General features: G+C 45.5%; 1 protein-coding gene across 1 annotated transcript in view; it reads left to right on the forward strand.

The window, feature by feature from the left end:
- Nucleotides 1-311: 311 nt before the first annotated feature.
- Nucleotides 312-13,360, forward strand: part of T265_11089 (hypothetical protein) — a gene marked incomplete at both ends in the record, with an annotated part of 30,190 nt that continues 17,141 nt past the window's right edge. The window contains 4 exons of the mRNA XM_009177652.1: nt 312-569; nt 3,151-3,286; nt 4,547-4,692; nt 9,257-9,380. Coding sequence (XP_009175916.1) covers nt 334-569; nt 3,151-3,286; nt 4,547-4,692; nt 9,257-9,380 — 642 coding nt within the window. The remainder of the gene's footprint in view (nt 570-3,150; nt 3,287-4,546; nt 4,693-9,256; nt 9,381-13,360) is intronic.

A 13,360-nucleotide genomic window follows, 5' to 3' on the forward strand; every position in this document is an offset into this window, starting at 1 on the left:
ATTAGTCGGCTCTGTCTAGGTCTTGCGGTATTCCACTCTGTTTGAAGTTGCCTGATGCATACAAATATTCGAGGTAATTCACACATGTGCGCAAAAGTGTATACCGATCGATATCGTATGCCAAGATAACTGGCAGTTTGATAGAACTCACTGAAATGCCCAAGATGAGGGTGAAGCTGAGTGGCTTCTGAAAGCGATCCCCATTCTTAAATGCGGACTTATAAACATTTATTTTTCCTGGTCGTAGCGATACATTTACCGCACTTTTTTGCTCTGAAATTTCTCACCACATTATTCTGTTTTTCTTGCAGATTATTTATCAAAAATCAGTCAATGGCCCATATTCGCACATCCTCACCTTGCTTGGAGTTGGCCTTAGAAGGTGAACGCTTATGTCGTGCTGGCGAGTGGTGTGGGGGAATTTCGTGCTTTAGATCTGCCTTGTCCAATGGAACAGATGACCTTCGTTGTCTGTCAGCAATTTACTGTCAACTTGGAAACGCCTACTTTTGCCAGAAGAATTACTCCGAAGCATTGGAATACCATCGTTGGCATCTCACTTTGGCTCGGTAGGTCAACTTGATCAATTTTGGTTGGTTAGTGGCCTTTGGCTAGCCTTTCATCCACACATCCCTTTCTAGTGTTACTAACACATTGCAGACTTCTGTATTAATTTACGCAATACAGAACGATGGTAGTGTAGCAGAAGTCCCGTGAAAAAAACTGTTTGCATACAGAACGATGGTAGTGTAGCAGAAGTCTCGTGAAAAAGCTGTGTGTTATTGGTCTGCCGTTATGGATGAGCGTAAGCCTGCGCAAGCGTCGCCAACGTTACTGCTAAACACTCACTGAAAAGTAGCTTCACTATGCAAGCACCAAAGTTTCATGAAGACTGTCACGCAATTTTGATTTTAGCTTATTGGAAAATATTTTGGGCTTGATTGACATACGAGCGTTTGTTGAACTGAAATGTGCCGGTGCGTTTTTGTCAGGAACTATGCTACTATGGGTGTAGTAGGATGGACGCTGAAATGCTAGAGCGATTCGCAGTTGCTGCACGTAAGGTCGGGAACTTGAATGAACATGGCGTTGAGATTTCATACTGGATAGTTTCATCTCCACTGTGTTGTGCACCTATAGTGCTTTCGTGTGAATTCTCACGAATTTCATGGCTCTAATTCTCAAACTCCCTTGTGGTTGGAGGATCGGACACGGTTCCGCATTTGTCATGGCGATGCTTCCTTATCACCAACTTGTAATGGTAAGCTTATTTGTGCAAGAGAAAATTGGCTGATCTCCAAGGGTACTCCGAATAATTGGACGGTTGTGCATACTGAGTCTCTAAGTGTATTCAGTAGTGGCAGAAATTACGGTCGCTGTTGATACGGTCGCCCTACATTGTCTACTTTTTTCACCTGGAGGAATCAAACGAAATGCTTGGAGGAAAACAGATCTGTTGATGGTATTTTTCTTCGGTTTTCTGGGCTTTTCAACGAGGTTTTGATTAGATAAAGTCTTCTTCAGTGTAGTTTCTTAAGTGGAATCACCCAGGTTGTTGATCACGGAGTAGAATCGAGGTCATGCACAGCGCCGATGGAATCACCCAGGTTGTTGATCACGGAGTCTGTGTTGGTGGGGCACTGTTTTTGCTTGTTGCCATTAGTAGAATCGAGGTCATGCATAGCGCCGGGCTTCCTATCAGATGCTCCTTCAATCCGATAGATTTTTGGTAGCCATGTTGTAAATTCTGCCCTCATACTTAGCTGTTTGCAAAGGACAACCTTATTGATGAAATGAGTAAGTCTGAGGGATTTCAGCCCAACATATGACGAGTTAAAATATATGGGAAAGTGTCGAAGCCTTGCTCAGTCGTTTTCCACACCTCCCTTGAACAGCTGTGCTTAAATGCAAACCTGCTGATGGACTACCTTGAATCAGGATGGGACGCTGATGGGGGAGGGACAGACTCCATTACCCTGGAAATGGATGACCTTGAAACAGGCAACAGCTCAGTCTGTACAAACATTTACTGTGTAGACTGATCGTTATCACATTCGGTGGGTATTGATGCTATCATTAGGTTTGAGTTGTTCCACGAAGTTTAGCAGTCAGTAGAGTTGTATGAGTTAGTTGGACATTTAAACGGTTATGTACGGTTGTACGTCAGGACTGCTGGTAACACTTGCATGGTACTATCCTGAGAAAAGTGCGGTGTTACGCTGGAACTTAAAGGAATCAATTGATGAGATATCGATACTAAACAAGTAACTGCTGCCGACGCCGGCCGGCTGGCGGTTTGTATCAGGCCTCTGTACGTTCGTCAACCGACCTTATTCCGTTGGGCCTAATTCGGAATCAAGGGCTTGAACGCAGCACCGCATTCGACCCAGCGAACCGGCTGTGGTTCTCCTACTGCACATAGACGTCCGGTTGTCTGGCCACTGTCGACCGGTAAATCTGATTCGGATGCATGTCATTCATTCATTCATTCATTCATTCATTCATTCATTCATTCATTCATTCATTCATTCATTCATTCATTCATTCATTCATTCATTCATTCATTCATTCATTCATTCATTCATTCATTCATTCATTCATTCATTCATTCATTCATTCATTCATTCATTCATTCATTCATTCATTCATTCATTCATTCATTCATTCATTCATTCATTCATTCATTCATTCATTCATTCATTCATTCATTCATTCATTCATTCATTCATTCATTTCATTCATCCTGCACATATACACGAGTTTATGCATGAACTTATCCTCCGGTTAGCTCCCACCGAATCAGACCAGTTGCTGGCAAACATACATCGTGAAAAATTATTTTCCAGTAAAATGCATTTCAAAACATGGTAACCACAGGTGAGATAACCAAATGGTGGAAAGGAAGTTTTTTCCGTCCATGGCCTGCTCACGTGATCCCTGGCCATGCAGGCGAATCGATCGTGACGTAACCAATTTTCACAGTTTTCGCAGAAACAGAAACTATCGTGGAACCGATTTTACTCCTGTAAGCACAGTTTTCAGGCCCCGATTTATTAATTAGAAGGTGTAGATTTCAGACAACACTATTACAATGCTTGTTTGCAGCTACATCCCATCGAAAAAAATTCCTCACGCTCTTTTTTCACCCAGATTGATAAACGATACCGATGGTGAGGCAAAAGCCAGTGGGAACTTGGGTCACACCCTGAAAACGTTGGGTCGATATGACGATGCAATCAAATGTTTCAATCGACAGCTTGATATTGCCCGTCAGGCTGAAGATCAGGTATGCACTTTACAGCCCCAAGATTTCCATTTGTTTTGGGGTTGTGTTGTCGCTACGCGCTTCCTGTTCATCATAGTTTTTGTATCAGCAAACATCATGCACGGTGTGCCTGCCTGTCTCTAATGTTCAGCCACTAGCCAGTGGTTGTCTTCCCCAGACTGCATTCTGGAACGGTGTTGTGACTTGATGGACGATCGTACAACTCTGTATCGGTCCGTTGGCTTCCTGTTACGCCCGCTATGGTATATCAAAAGGCATAGTAACTCTGTACAGCCCTTTATGGAGACAAAAGAAAATTATTACAACTGTATGTATAGGGTAGTCACAGAGTGTTCCATAAGGTCGTGCCAGAATCTCCGTGATGGGCCGAGAAGCATCGAGTCAAAGGTGCTTGACTCGAATTGGATGGCATTCTGACCCCTCGCTCGTTTGGTCCGTGTCCTGCACGTGATACATCCGTCCAAATAACGTGGTCTTCGGTTATTAGGGACGGCTAGCCTCCGTACGAACGGAAGGATGCTTCACAAGCGTGATTCATCCGGATTTCCAAGTAGATTTCGGCGAGAGTCAATATTTGAGATACGCGCACGAATCGAAATAGAGATCCGTGGAGATTCATCAAACTATTGACCTGACTTGTTTGAAGGACTAGCAGTTTCTCGCAGCTGTTGAGAAGAGTTTCGGTTACATTTTCGGACCTTTTTTTTCAAAAAAAAGGAGAATGATAATGCGCATGTGACTTAGGTGCTAGAACATTGTTCAGAACTCTCTGAATGAATGGCTACCCTGCCACGTTTTCATCCAGGATGATAACTTTCCCCACTAGTTTCTAATAGGTTGATTTGTGAGGTACGATTCCCATGCGAACCGCGGCAAAGCAAATTATCTCTTACATGTACCTATTCCCCTCATACCATACCATCATGGATAGGCGCTAAATCTCAAGAACTTCTTTTCGACGTAAAACGATTCATGTGTTCACTCGAGTAGGTAGGAATTGTGCAACCTTTTTACACGTTTAAGTCCGTGTGTTGAGGCGAACGATCTGTACGCCCTCCTCTGGTGTTGCATGTTTTGCGGCTTCTAGATGTTCTTCCTAAAATCCATCCAACTCATCCTATATGCCAGTTAATACTAGTGCTATAGAACAAGTGGATTACTCCGCAAGTGAAATCCAGGTCGGTCTGGCCTGCACTTTTCCGCTTCCCTGATCCCGGTTATGGTAACTCATTTTAATCATTCTCTCTGTTCTGTTGACAGCGGAGGCAAGCCAGAGCCCTTGACGAACTTGGTAACGCGTATCACGCCAAAGGGGAGCAACTGGCTCGTACGATTGGTTTGTCGGATCCGGGAGAATTCCCAGTAGAGGCGGCGGATGCCCAACGAAAAGCCGTGGACTATTACTTGTGAGTGGAGGCTAACTTTTAACAGGGAGTTTAAGTAACATTAGTTCTTTCATCCCTATTGAAGCTCACCAAATGGACGTTGAATGTCGCATATTCCTCTTGGGTAACAGTCCTAAGCTATCCACCAGTGCACTACTTGACCCTGGCAGTTTTAAACCGTTTTTGAACACCCCCGTGGTTGATTTCATTCCTCATGCGTTTTGGGCCACTGATTTTTGCTTTTGGTGGTTCCAAGATTGCACCCATTTGAACTGGATGTCGGTGCTATACCAGTTGTGGTTGACATTCAGAGACCCCTACAACACTCTGGTCGAGGATTTTGATTTTACTCATTGAAAATCAGTCAAACAGTGGGCTTTGTTTAGCTCTCCTACGGGGCTTATCAGGGCCAGCCATAAGCGTGCGCGTGGATTCGAACTATTAGCTAAAGGATTCTATATGATTATCAACCCAAACATTCAGTCCATCAAACTACCATGTCACGGTGTCGGTATATGCGGGTAAAGGGGTAACTTTATTGTTCAGACGAAGCATACTACTCATAAGGTTGTCGAAAATCCGTTGACAGTTACACGGATGGTTTTGCTCATCCTGGGTTTTACCCATCCTGTCCATTCCGGCCATCCGGGTAGGCACAGTCCTCGAGTTTCCGTGAAGCATGTGCTCTACTTGAATGCAAATTCGACAGATTTCGACAAACGCTCTCGTTTGCAAACGAATTTGGTTTTAACAAGAGACTAAACTGAATCCCACAGTATCGCTAGGTCGGTGACAATCGACCCTCTCTGTCTCAACTCATCCTTGTCATGTTCTCCACGTCTGCTTAAGTTTTCGGGCGTTCCGCTTTTCTCGGTTTAAGATATTTGGGTTCATTCATGACATGCTGTTGTTTGACCTACGTATGGGAAGGGCACACTGTTTGTGGTGTGTTAAGCTTGTGCTTTTCAGATGCATATGGTTTGACCGAACAAACAACCTTGTGATGCATGCGGTGCAAGACAATAGCCGGTGTAATTTATTTATTTTAGTTGCCTCAAAACATTATAGCGGGGTAACGGAAGCAGATATTTCGGTAGTAGTGTGAAGGCTCATACTACTGATGAAACCTGCGAGTACTGTCTGTTTTCGGCCTCAAGCGTCAACCCCGCGGCAGGTCGACGGTTGAGTTAGAGATTATTGGACGGTTCAAGGAGGTTGGCCTTCGATGTGAAATCTCTAAACGGCGCCAACGAAAAGCCAAGAATACATTTGCGACCATTGAGTTTCCCAGATTCCGCGCAAACGTTGGTTTCCTCTTGCTCGTAAACGCTCCCATACTCGTTTTGCGATAAGTACTTCCGCATCCGAGTGCGTACTGCCTCTAATTTAGTGATGCCATCGGAAACAGTTTTTTCTTGGTTAGCGAAAGTAGATAGGATAGCAGAGTCTTGAACGTTATTGCTTCAACTTGGGTTTATGTTCCAATGAGAAATGATCACTTGAAGGGTATCATCCATGGAACCGGTGAGTCCGGCAGCGGTGTTGCAGTAGCCACTTAGCAACTGTGCTGTTTGGCTGTTTTAAAGAGGAAAGCCACACAACCGAATGGACACCTAGTGTATACAGTCCTGACGAGTTTGGTAAGTATGATCCAAACAAAACACATGGATTTATGGTGCATGATGAGTAAGGTCATGCATGAACTTGATTGTCTTGGGAGCGCGTCTTCTGCCTGCCTACTGAAAGCGGATAAGCCGGTCGTGCGTCTTCTCAAATCTCTTTCTCGGGCGATGTCCTGTTCTTCTATTCCTGCTTGCATCCAAGTTCAGCGCGCATGGATAGGGCGCAGTATGATAACCACTGTGATGATCACAATGTAGCCATCTCAACCGATGTGATAAAGTAATCTCGTTCAAGGTGGGACCGTCGGCGCCTAGCGTCTTCCGCCCGACTGCATTGTTGATGACGCACCGTTGCCATGAGACACATTTGATTTTACACAGCCAACGTGTTCTTACTCACTTAGCAGGTGAGTACCATTTAAACGGAGGCACCAGGTTTCACGCTCTTGAAGCAGTGCGATAAAATCGTTCAGGTGTAGCACCTTTTCGGTGTCTAGCTACCACACCAACCGAAGGTAGCGCGAGGATTGGGATACTGCCAGGTTTCCCACGGGAGAAGCTGAAATGCAGAGGGTGGTTCGAACCAGGACCGTCGGCGCCTAGCGTCTTCCGCCCGACTGCATTGTTGATGACGCACCGTTGCCATGAGACACATTTGATTTTACACAGCCAACGTGTTCTTACTCACTTAGCAGGTGAGTACCATTTAAACGGAGGCACCAGGTTTCACGCTCTTGAAGCAGTGCGATAAAATCGTTCAGGTGTAGCACCTTTTCGGTGTCTAGCTACCACACCAACCGAAGGTAGCGCGAGGATTGGGATACTGCCAGGTTTCCCACGGGAGAAGCTGAAATGCAGAGGGTGGGTTCGAACCACGGACCCTCCGGTCAGTAAATTCGCGCTGTAACCACTGAGCCATCTCGCCATCTCGCAACACGGCACTTACAATAACACGTAAACTCGAAAGGCGAGTATCTCATCACCGCCGCAGATATTTCAGATTGGTAAACGCTGCTCTGACTTTGGCAACGTGGAGCCACATCTGTTTCCAGATATCTCCACCACCTGTTATGTGTAAGATGGCCGTCTTTGTTGCCTCCTTAGGCTTAAGCTCTTGCTCATCCTGCATTCTGAAGGGGTGAAGCTCATGCCATATGGTTTTCCTCCGCTAAAGAAGCGGTCGAATGCAGCCTTCATTTCCATGTAGGTTATGAGACATCATCAAAAAACCTGTTAGTTTTTCAGACGGGAGTGGGATTTTAACGAACACACTGCTGAGGCATAAGCGGCATTAGTGCACAAATTAACGCGTGGCCAGTGCCTACATCACCTATAAGTGATCACGATGTGGTAAATTTTTTATCAATATTTTTGCTACGGATCAGGGCGTAAAGTTGCAGAACAACGATTATTATGTTACACTCACTTCATCCTCCCCAACACACCCGAAATAACGGAAGCACTCAGATTTTCAACACATTGTGTCTGAACTCAGGTTTGATCCCTCGTTTGATTGCGGTGTTTGTGATGTAACCCACAGCTTTCCCAGTCCTAACAATGCATTAGGGATGTCAGTTTCGAGAAGGCTTTCTGTCAACCACAAATTACAAGCTCGCTAGCTTGATTTCAATGAATACTTCTCATAGGACAAGTAATATAACTACTTCATTCCTTTATCTTAATTGCCTCATTTTTGCCCCACTGGGTTTCTCACTGTTTTTCTACTCTTGTGTTAATCTCGTTATCGTGTGCACTGATCAAACATCTACTTCTGGACAAGCATGCAGCTTTTTCAGTTATCCTGTGTTCCGCGTTTATGTCACGTCAGTGAGCTGTATGTGTGTGCGCACGCAATTGGAAAATTTCGAAGCGGTGAGTTTCCCGCGGGCTAATGGAAAAGTATTCGCTCTTTTTTAGAATCTGTCCTTTTCAGCCCGCTCTGCTCCATTCTGTCTTCCGTTGTGTTCGCCCGCACCAACAACAAAATAATTTGTTTCCTTAGGCGTAATACACTACTCATTGCTGAAATCTCTCCGACACTCCACGACCAGTTTCGCCCTTCTTGGGACTCCTCAGCTAGGTGAGGTGTCAGAGTTTCCGTCAAACTTGTGTTCCACTTGAACACAAATCGCACAAAATTAGCGAAATGCACTCATTTGCATACCAATTCGGTTTCGACGGGAAACAGCTGGGTTCCAGGTGAAAACATAGCGTTCAGCTGTAGCACCCTTCCGGTGCTTAGCTGCCATGTCACCCGAAGGAAGCACGAGGGCTGGGATACTGCCAGGTTGCCCAAGCCTAGACAGGGAAGTCGAGTGGCGGAGGTCGGATTCGAACCACGAACCTTCCGGTCAGTAAATTCGCGCTCTAACCACTTGGGCCATCTCGCCCCCCAGGTGAGTCTCTCATCAAAATCAAATTGGTATGCAAATGACTGTACTTGTCAAAATCTGTCAAATTTGGGTTCAAGTAGAACATGATGAGAGAAAATCAGGAGGTTTGGTGTTCATCGTCTCGGAGTGCGGACTACCTATGGACTATATCCGTATTACTATACTTGGCCAACACCACGCTGAGCTTGATGTGTGTCGTCCTTCATCTGGAGCAGCTATTCGGGACACTATTGCAGCCCACTCATGCTTATACGTACAACCGCCGTAAAGTGAAGTACATTCTTGCCGTTTGAATGACCACCACGCCACTTTCAGTCTGGCCATTCGGGAGCATGAAGCTCACTGTCAAGTGTATTTGCCTCGTGTTTCGAGTAATAGGAAGGAGCTCATCAATTGGTCACGGAAACGGAGGCGGGGACAAAAGTCGAATCTGAGGTTTTTCCTATGATGTTGGGTAGTACCTTACAGAATCTTCCACCCTGTTTTGTATCTTTAAGTTTTGTTTAACCTCTTCTTCAATCCTTGTTCTTTCACCTCATCGACTGCATCTCACGCTTTTGCTTTCCGCAGACAAGCGCTCACGATGTTCCGTCAACTGGGCGATCGGCCTGCAGAAGGTCGTGTATATGGAAATTTGGGCAATACCCACTATTTACTCGGAAACTTTCATGAGGCAATCGAATGCCATAAAGAGGTCAGTCGGGTTCATGAGTGTAAATTAGATGATCGTTTGGAGGGAGATGGGTAACTGTCCTGCGGAAGACAGTATTACTACTTTCAGTAGTTTGTTTTTCATGTATTTTCCCCGTTGCCAAGGGTGTGGACTCTGATAATTTCGGCCCATGACGCTAAGGAACAGTATGAAACGTTCATCCAACCTATGAATAATGGATGAGTTATTTCTCACTTGTTCCAGAGGTCGTCGCAGCTTGTGCAAGCATGAGAAAAAAGGACTCAAATTGGATCTTCTTTTGGGAAATTGTGTGGCTACGGTAAACAGCTGATCCACTCCCTCGTTTTGCTAACTGTCTGTACTAAGAATCCGTGCGGATAATAAAACGATTTCACCGTAGTTTATTCGAGGAACACAAAGTTCATTCTTGTGTAAGGAGATGATTATTTAAAGTAGCATTAATGCAGTACGAAAGTCAAACTAGTTCTACCGCCTTCTGGATGCGAAAGCTTGTGGAACATAAAGTTCCGCGGTCGAATAGTCTCCAAGAGGAAACACCCGAGGTCATCATTGTCATAGACAGCAGCACATCAGTCATAGAAGTTGATGCTCAACTGTCATCCAATCATGGAGGGAGAAAGGAAGAAAGAACGATGAGGGGTACAGACTCATTGCAAATGCCCTCTGTCTCTAAAGAAGTCAATGAAGACAATTTAGGGGGCATGTGCAATCCGACGCCCGGCAAACGAACTGGAAGCACTCTGTGGTTTACTCGAAGGCTGATTCACTCTGTAGCGTGGGCGAGTTGACGAAATACGCTGTAAGGCAACGGATACACCGGGTTAACTCAGACACAGCAGCACGTGTAGTAGTTACAGCAAGCACGACGCACGGATAGGAAAGCATAACGACCGCGTTGCGAACACACGTATATTCGATACCGGAACCGGAACAACGGGTACAGGTCACGTGAAGTACAGAAAAACAGGTCAAGGTCACTCGGGGGAGGGGGGTGTCCAAGCAGACTACTCCTTCCTGTCCGGCGCTCGTGCTGACTCGTCCGGGATACCTGTAAGCGAAAGAGAGGGAGAGAGGGAGAGTTGCACACGTAAGGTCATATGTTAAACATGTGTAAGCGGGAACGGTTAAGTTTCAATTGCGTTACAACTCCTTAAGAAGAAACGTCATGTAAATGCCTTGTACCATTATGCCAGATTATCACTTTAATCAGTTTTTTCATAGGCACAGCTGATACAGTGGCTTATCCTAGCAGAAATCTCTTGTTAACTTAAACTCTCTGATAACTTAGTCCTGGGTAAGCACACAGTACTTTTCCCGGGAACGCGTCTCAGCCTCGTTAGCGGTTGAGGGTGGAAATCTGAAGGTTATTTTTTCGTGTCATATAATCTCGCCTTAGTTCAAGTTTATCTAGGTGCGGCATGTCTTCTGTCCGTCTCCTACACTGAGGTATTTTCGTCGGAGAGATACGGTAGATTCGATTGAGCATGTTTCCTTGGAGGCACACGTCACATTGTGTATGTTCTGGTGGCTACAAAGGCAACGCAATACTAATTCTTTACTGAACCGACTGTATGAGGGCAGAGGACGTAGCGGATTGCACTTTGTGTGAGTAGAGTGCAGTAGTGTAATCGAAGTCCTTCCTACGAAGAAATCCTTGAGAATAACCGTAATTTATATAATACCTTGTGTGACGGGAAAACGGTATTTTCGAGCGACGCGTAACGCCAGAACCTCTGGGGAGGCAAAACAAAGTCGGAGCTGGGTTTCTATACGGTACTATTAACGTAAAACATCAATTCACAAAATATACAAACATCGACTGTAGATACTCGTCCACAACAAATGGTCCAGTAAACAGGCTCCCACGTGAGACGCGTGCATAAGGTGGGCCACAAAATGATTGGATGACCCCAAGGTCAAATGAATGAAGTGGTAGGGACAAACAAACGCCAGTTCGCGCACACGCCCTGAACACAAAAGTGGAGAGGCGGGCTACAACTAGGGACAGAAGAAACTTGGGGGATTGCACTCTGTGGTTTACTCGAAGGCTGATTCACTCTGTAGCGTGGGCGAGTTGACGAAATACGCTGTAAGGCAACGGATACACCGGGTTAACTCAGACACAGCAGCACGTGTAGTAGTTACAGCAAGCACGACGCACGGATAGGAAAGCATAACGACCGCGTTGCGAACACACGTATATTCGATACCGGAACCGGAACAGCGGGCACAGGTCACGTGAAGTACAGAAAAACAGGTCAAGGTCACTCGGGGGAGGGGGGTGTCCAAGCAGACTACTCCTTCCTGTCCGGCGCTCGTGCTGACTCGTCCGGGATACCTGTAAGCGAAAGAGAGGGAGAGAGGGAGAGTTGCACACGTAAGGTCATATGTTAAACATGTGTAAGCGGGAACGGTTAAGTTTCAATTGCGTTACAACTCCTTAAGAAGAAACGTCATGTAAATGCCTTGTACCATTATGCCAGATTATCACTTTAATCAGTTTTTTCATAGGCACAGCTGATACAGTGGCTTATCCTAGCAGAAATCTCTTGTTAACTTAAACTCTCTGATAACTTAGTCCTGGGTAAGCACACAGTACTTTTCCCGGGAACGCGTCTCAGCCTCGTTAGCGGTTGAGGGTGGAAATCTGAAGGTTATTTTTTCGTGTCATATAATCTCGCCTTAGTTCAAGTTTATCTAGGTGCGGCATGTCTTCTGTCCGTCTCCTACACTGAGGTATTTTCGTCGGAGAGATACGGTAGATTCGATTGAGCATGTTTCCTTGGAGGCACACGTCACATTGTGTATGTTCTGGTGGCTACAAAGGCAACGCAATACTAATTCTTTACTGAACCGACTGTATGAGGGCAGAGGACGTAGCGGATTGCACTTTGTGTGAGTAGAGTGCAGTAGTGTAATCGAAGTCCTTCCTACGAAGAAATCCTTGAGAATAACCGTAATTTATATAATACCTTGTGTGACGGGAAAACGGTATCTTCGAGCGACGAGTAACGCCAGAACCTCTGGGGAGGCAAAACAAAGTCGGAGCTGGGTTTCTATACGGTACTATTAACGTAAAACATCAATTCACAAAATATACAAACATCGACTGTAGATACTCGTCCACAACAAATGGTCCAGTAAACAGGCTCCCACGTGAGACGCGTGCATAAGGTGGGCCACAAAATGACTGGATGACCCCAAGGTCAAATGAATGAAGTGGTAGGGACAAACAAACGCCAGTTCGCGCACACGCCCTGAACACAAAAGTGGAGAGGCGGGCTACAAATAGGGACAGAAGAAACTTGGGGGATTCCAAATGTCAAAGAATTGGTGATATTCCTTGGTTGAACTTCCTGGTGTTCCTCCGTCGAGGATGTTTTCTAGTCGAAGTGGATCCGATGCGACCAGAACCACACACTATTCACTCTAATAATCAAACTTGGTTTCCGGCCGGGTGTTTTAAACGACTTTCGTGGAGGTCGACTGAAAAGATGCTGAAGGCCACCGCTGTGTAAAAGCTGCACACTCTAAAAAAACCGTCAAACAGTACTTTCTATCGCGAAGACATAGTCCTGTATAAGACCACTCACTTCGAAAAGCTATCATATTGACATGGACTGGACAGAAGCAAAAATTTGACCAGCTACACTGTTGGGCGCTTCAACCGAAGATTTCCGTTTTCCTGTGGTATGCAACTTGATTTTCCCGCTCGCTTCTCAGGATCACGCACGTCGACGCAGTGTCAGTCAGCTCATTCCATTCCATGGGCCCCTGTAGGTGAAAATTAACAATTTGACCTGTCAGGAATAATGCTGGAGACGTATGGTCTCCTTGAACATTCAAAGGTTGAATGGAAGATAGTGGGAGACGCTGTGTAGTCAGCATTTAAGAGTGCCTGTCAAAGCCATCCGATTGGACCAAGTAAACACTGGATATCTTGATGATGAACAGCTCTCATTTTTGCCAGAATAAAACAT

The sequence above is a fragment of the Opisthorchis viverrini genome, assembly GCF_000715545.1.
Source record: "Opisthorchis viverrini unplaced genomic scaffold opera_v5_441, whole genome shotgun sequence".
Taxonomy (NCBI): domain Eukaryota; kingdom Metazoa; phylum Platyhelminthes; class Trematoda; order Opisthorchiida; family Opisthorchiidae; genus Opisthorchis; species Opisthorchis viverrini.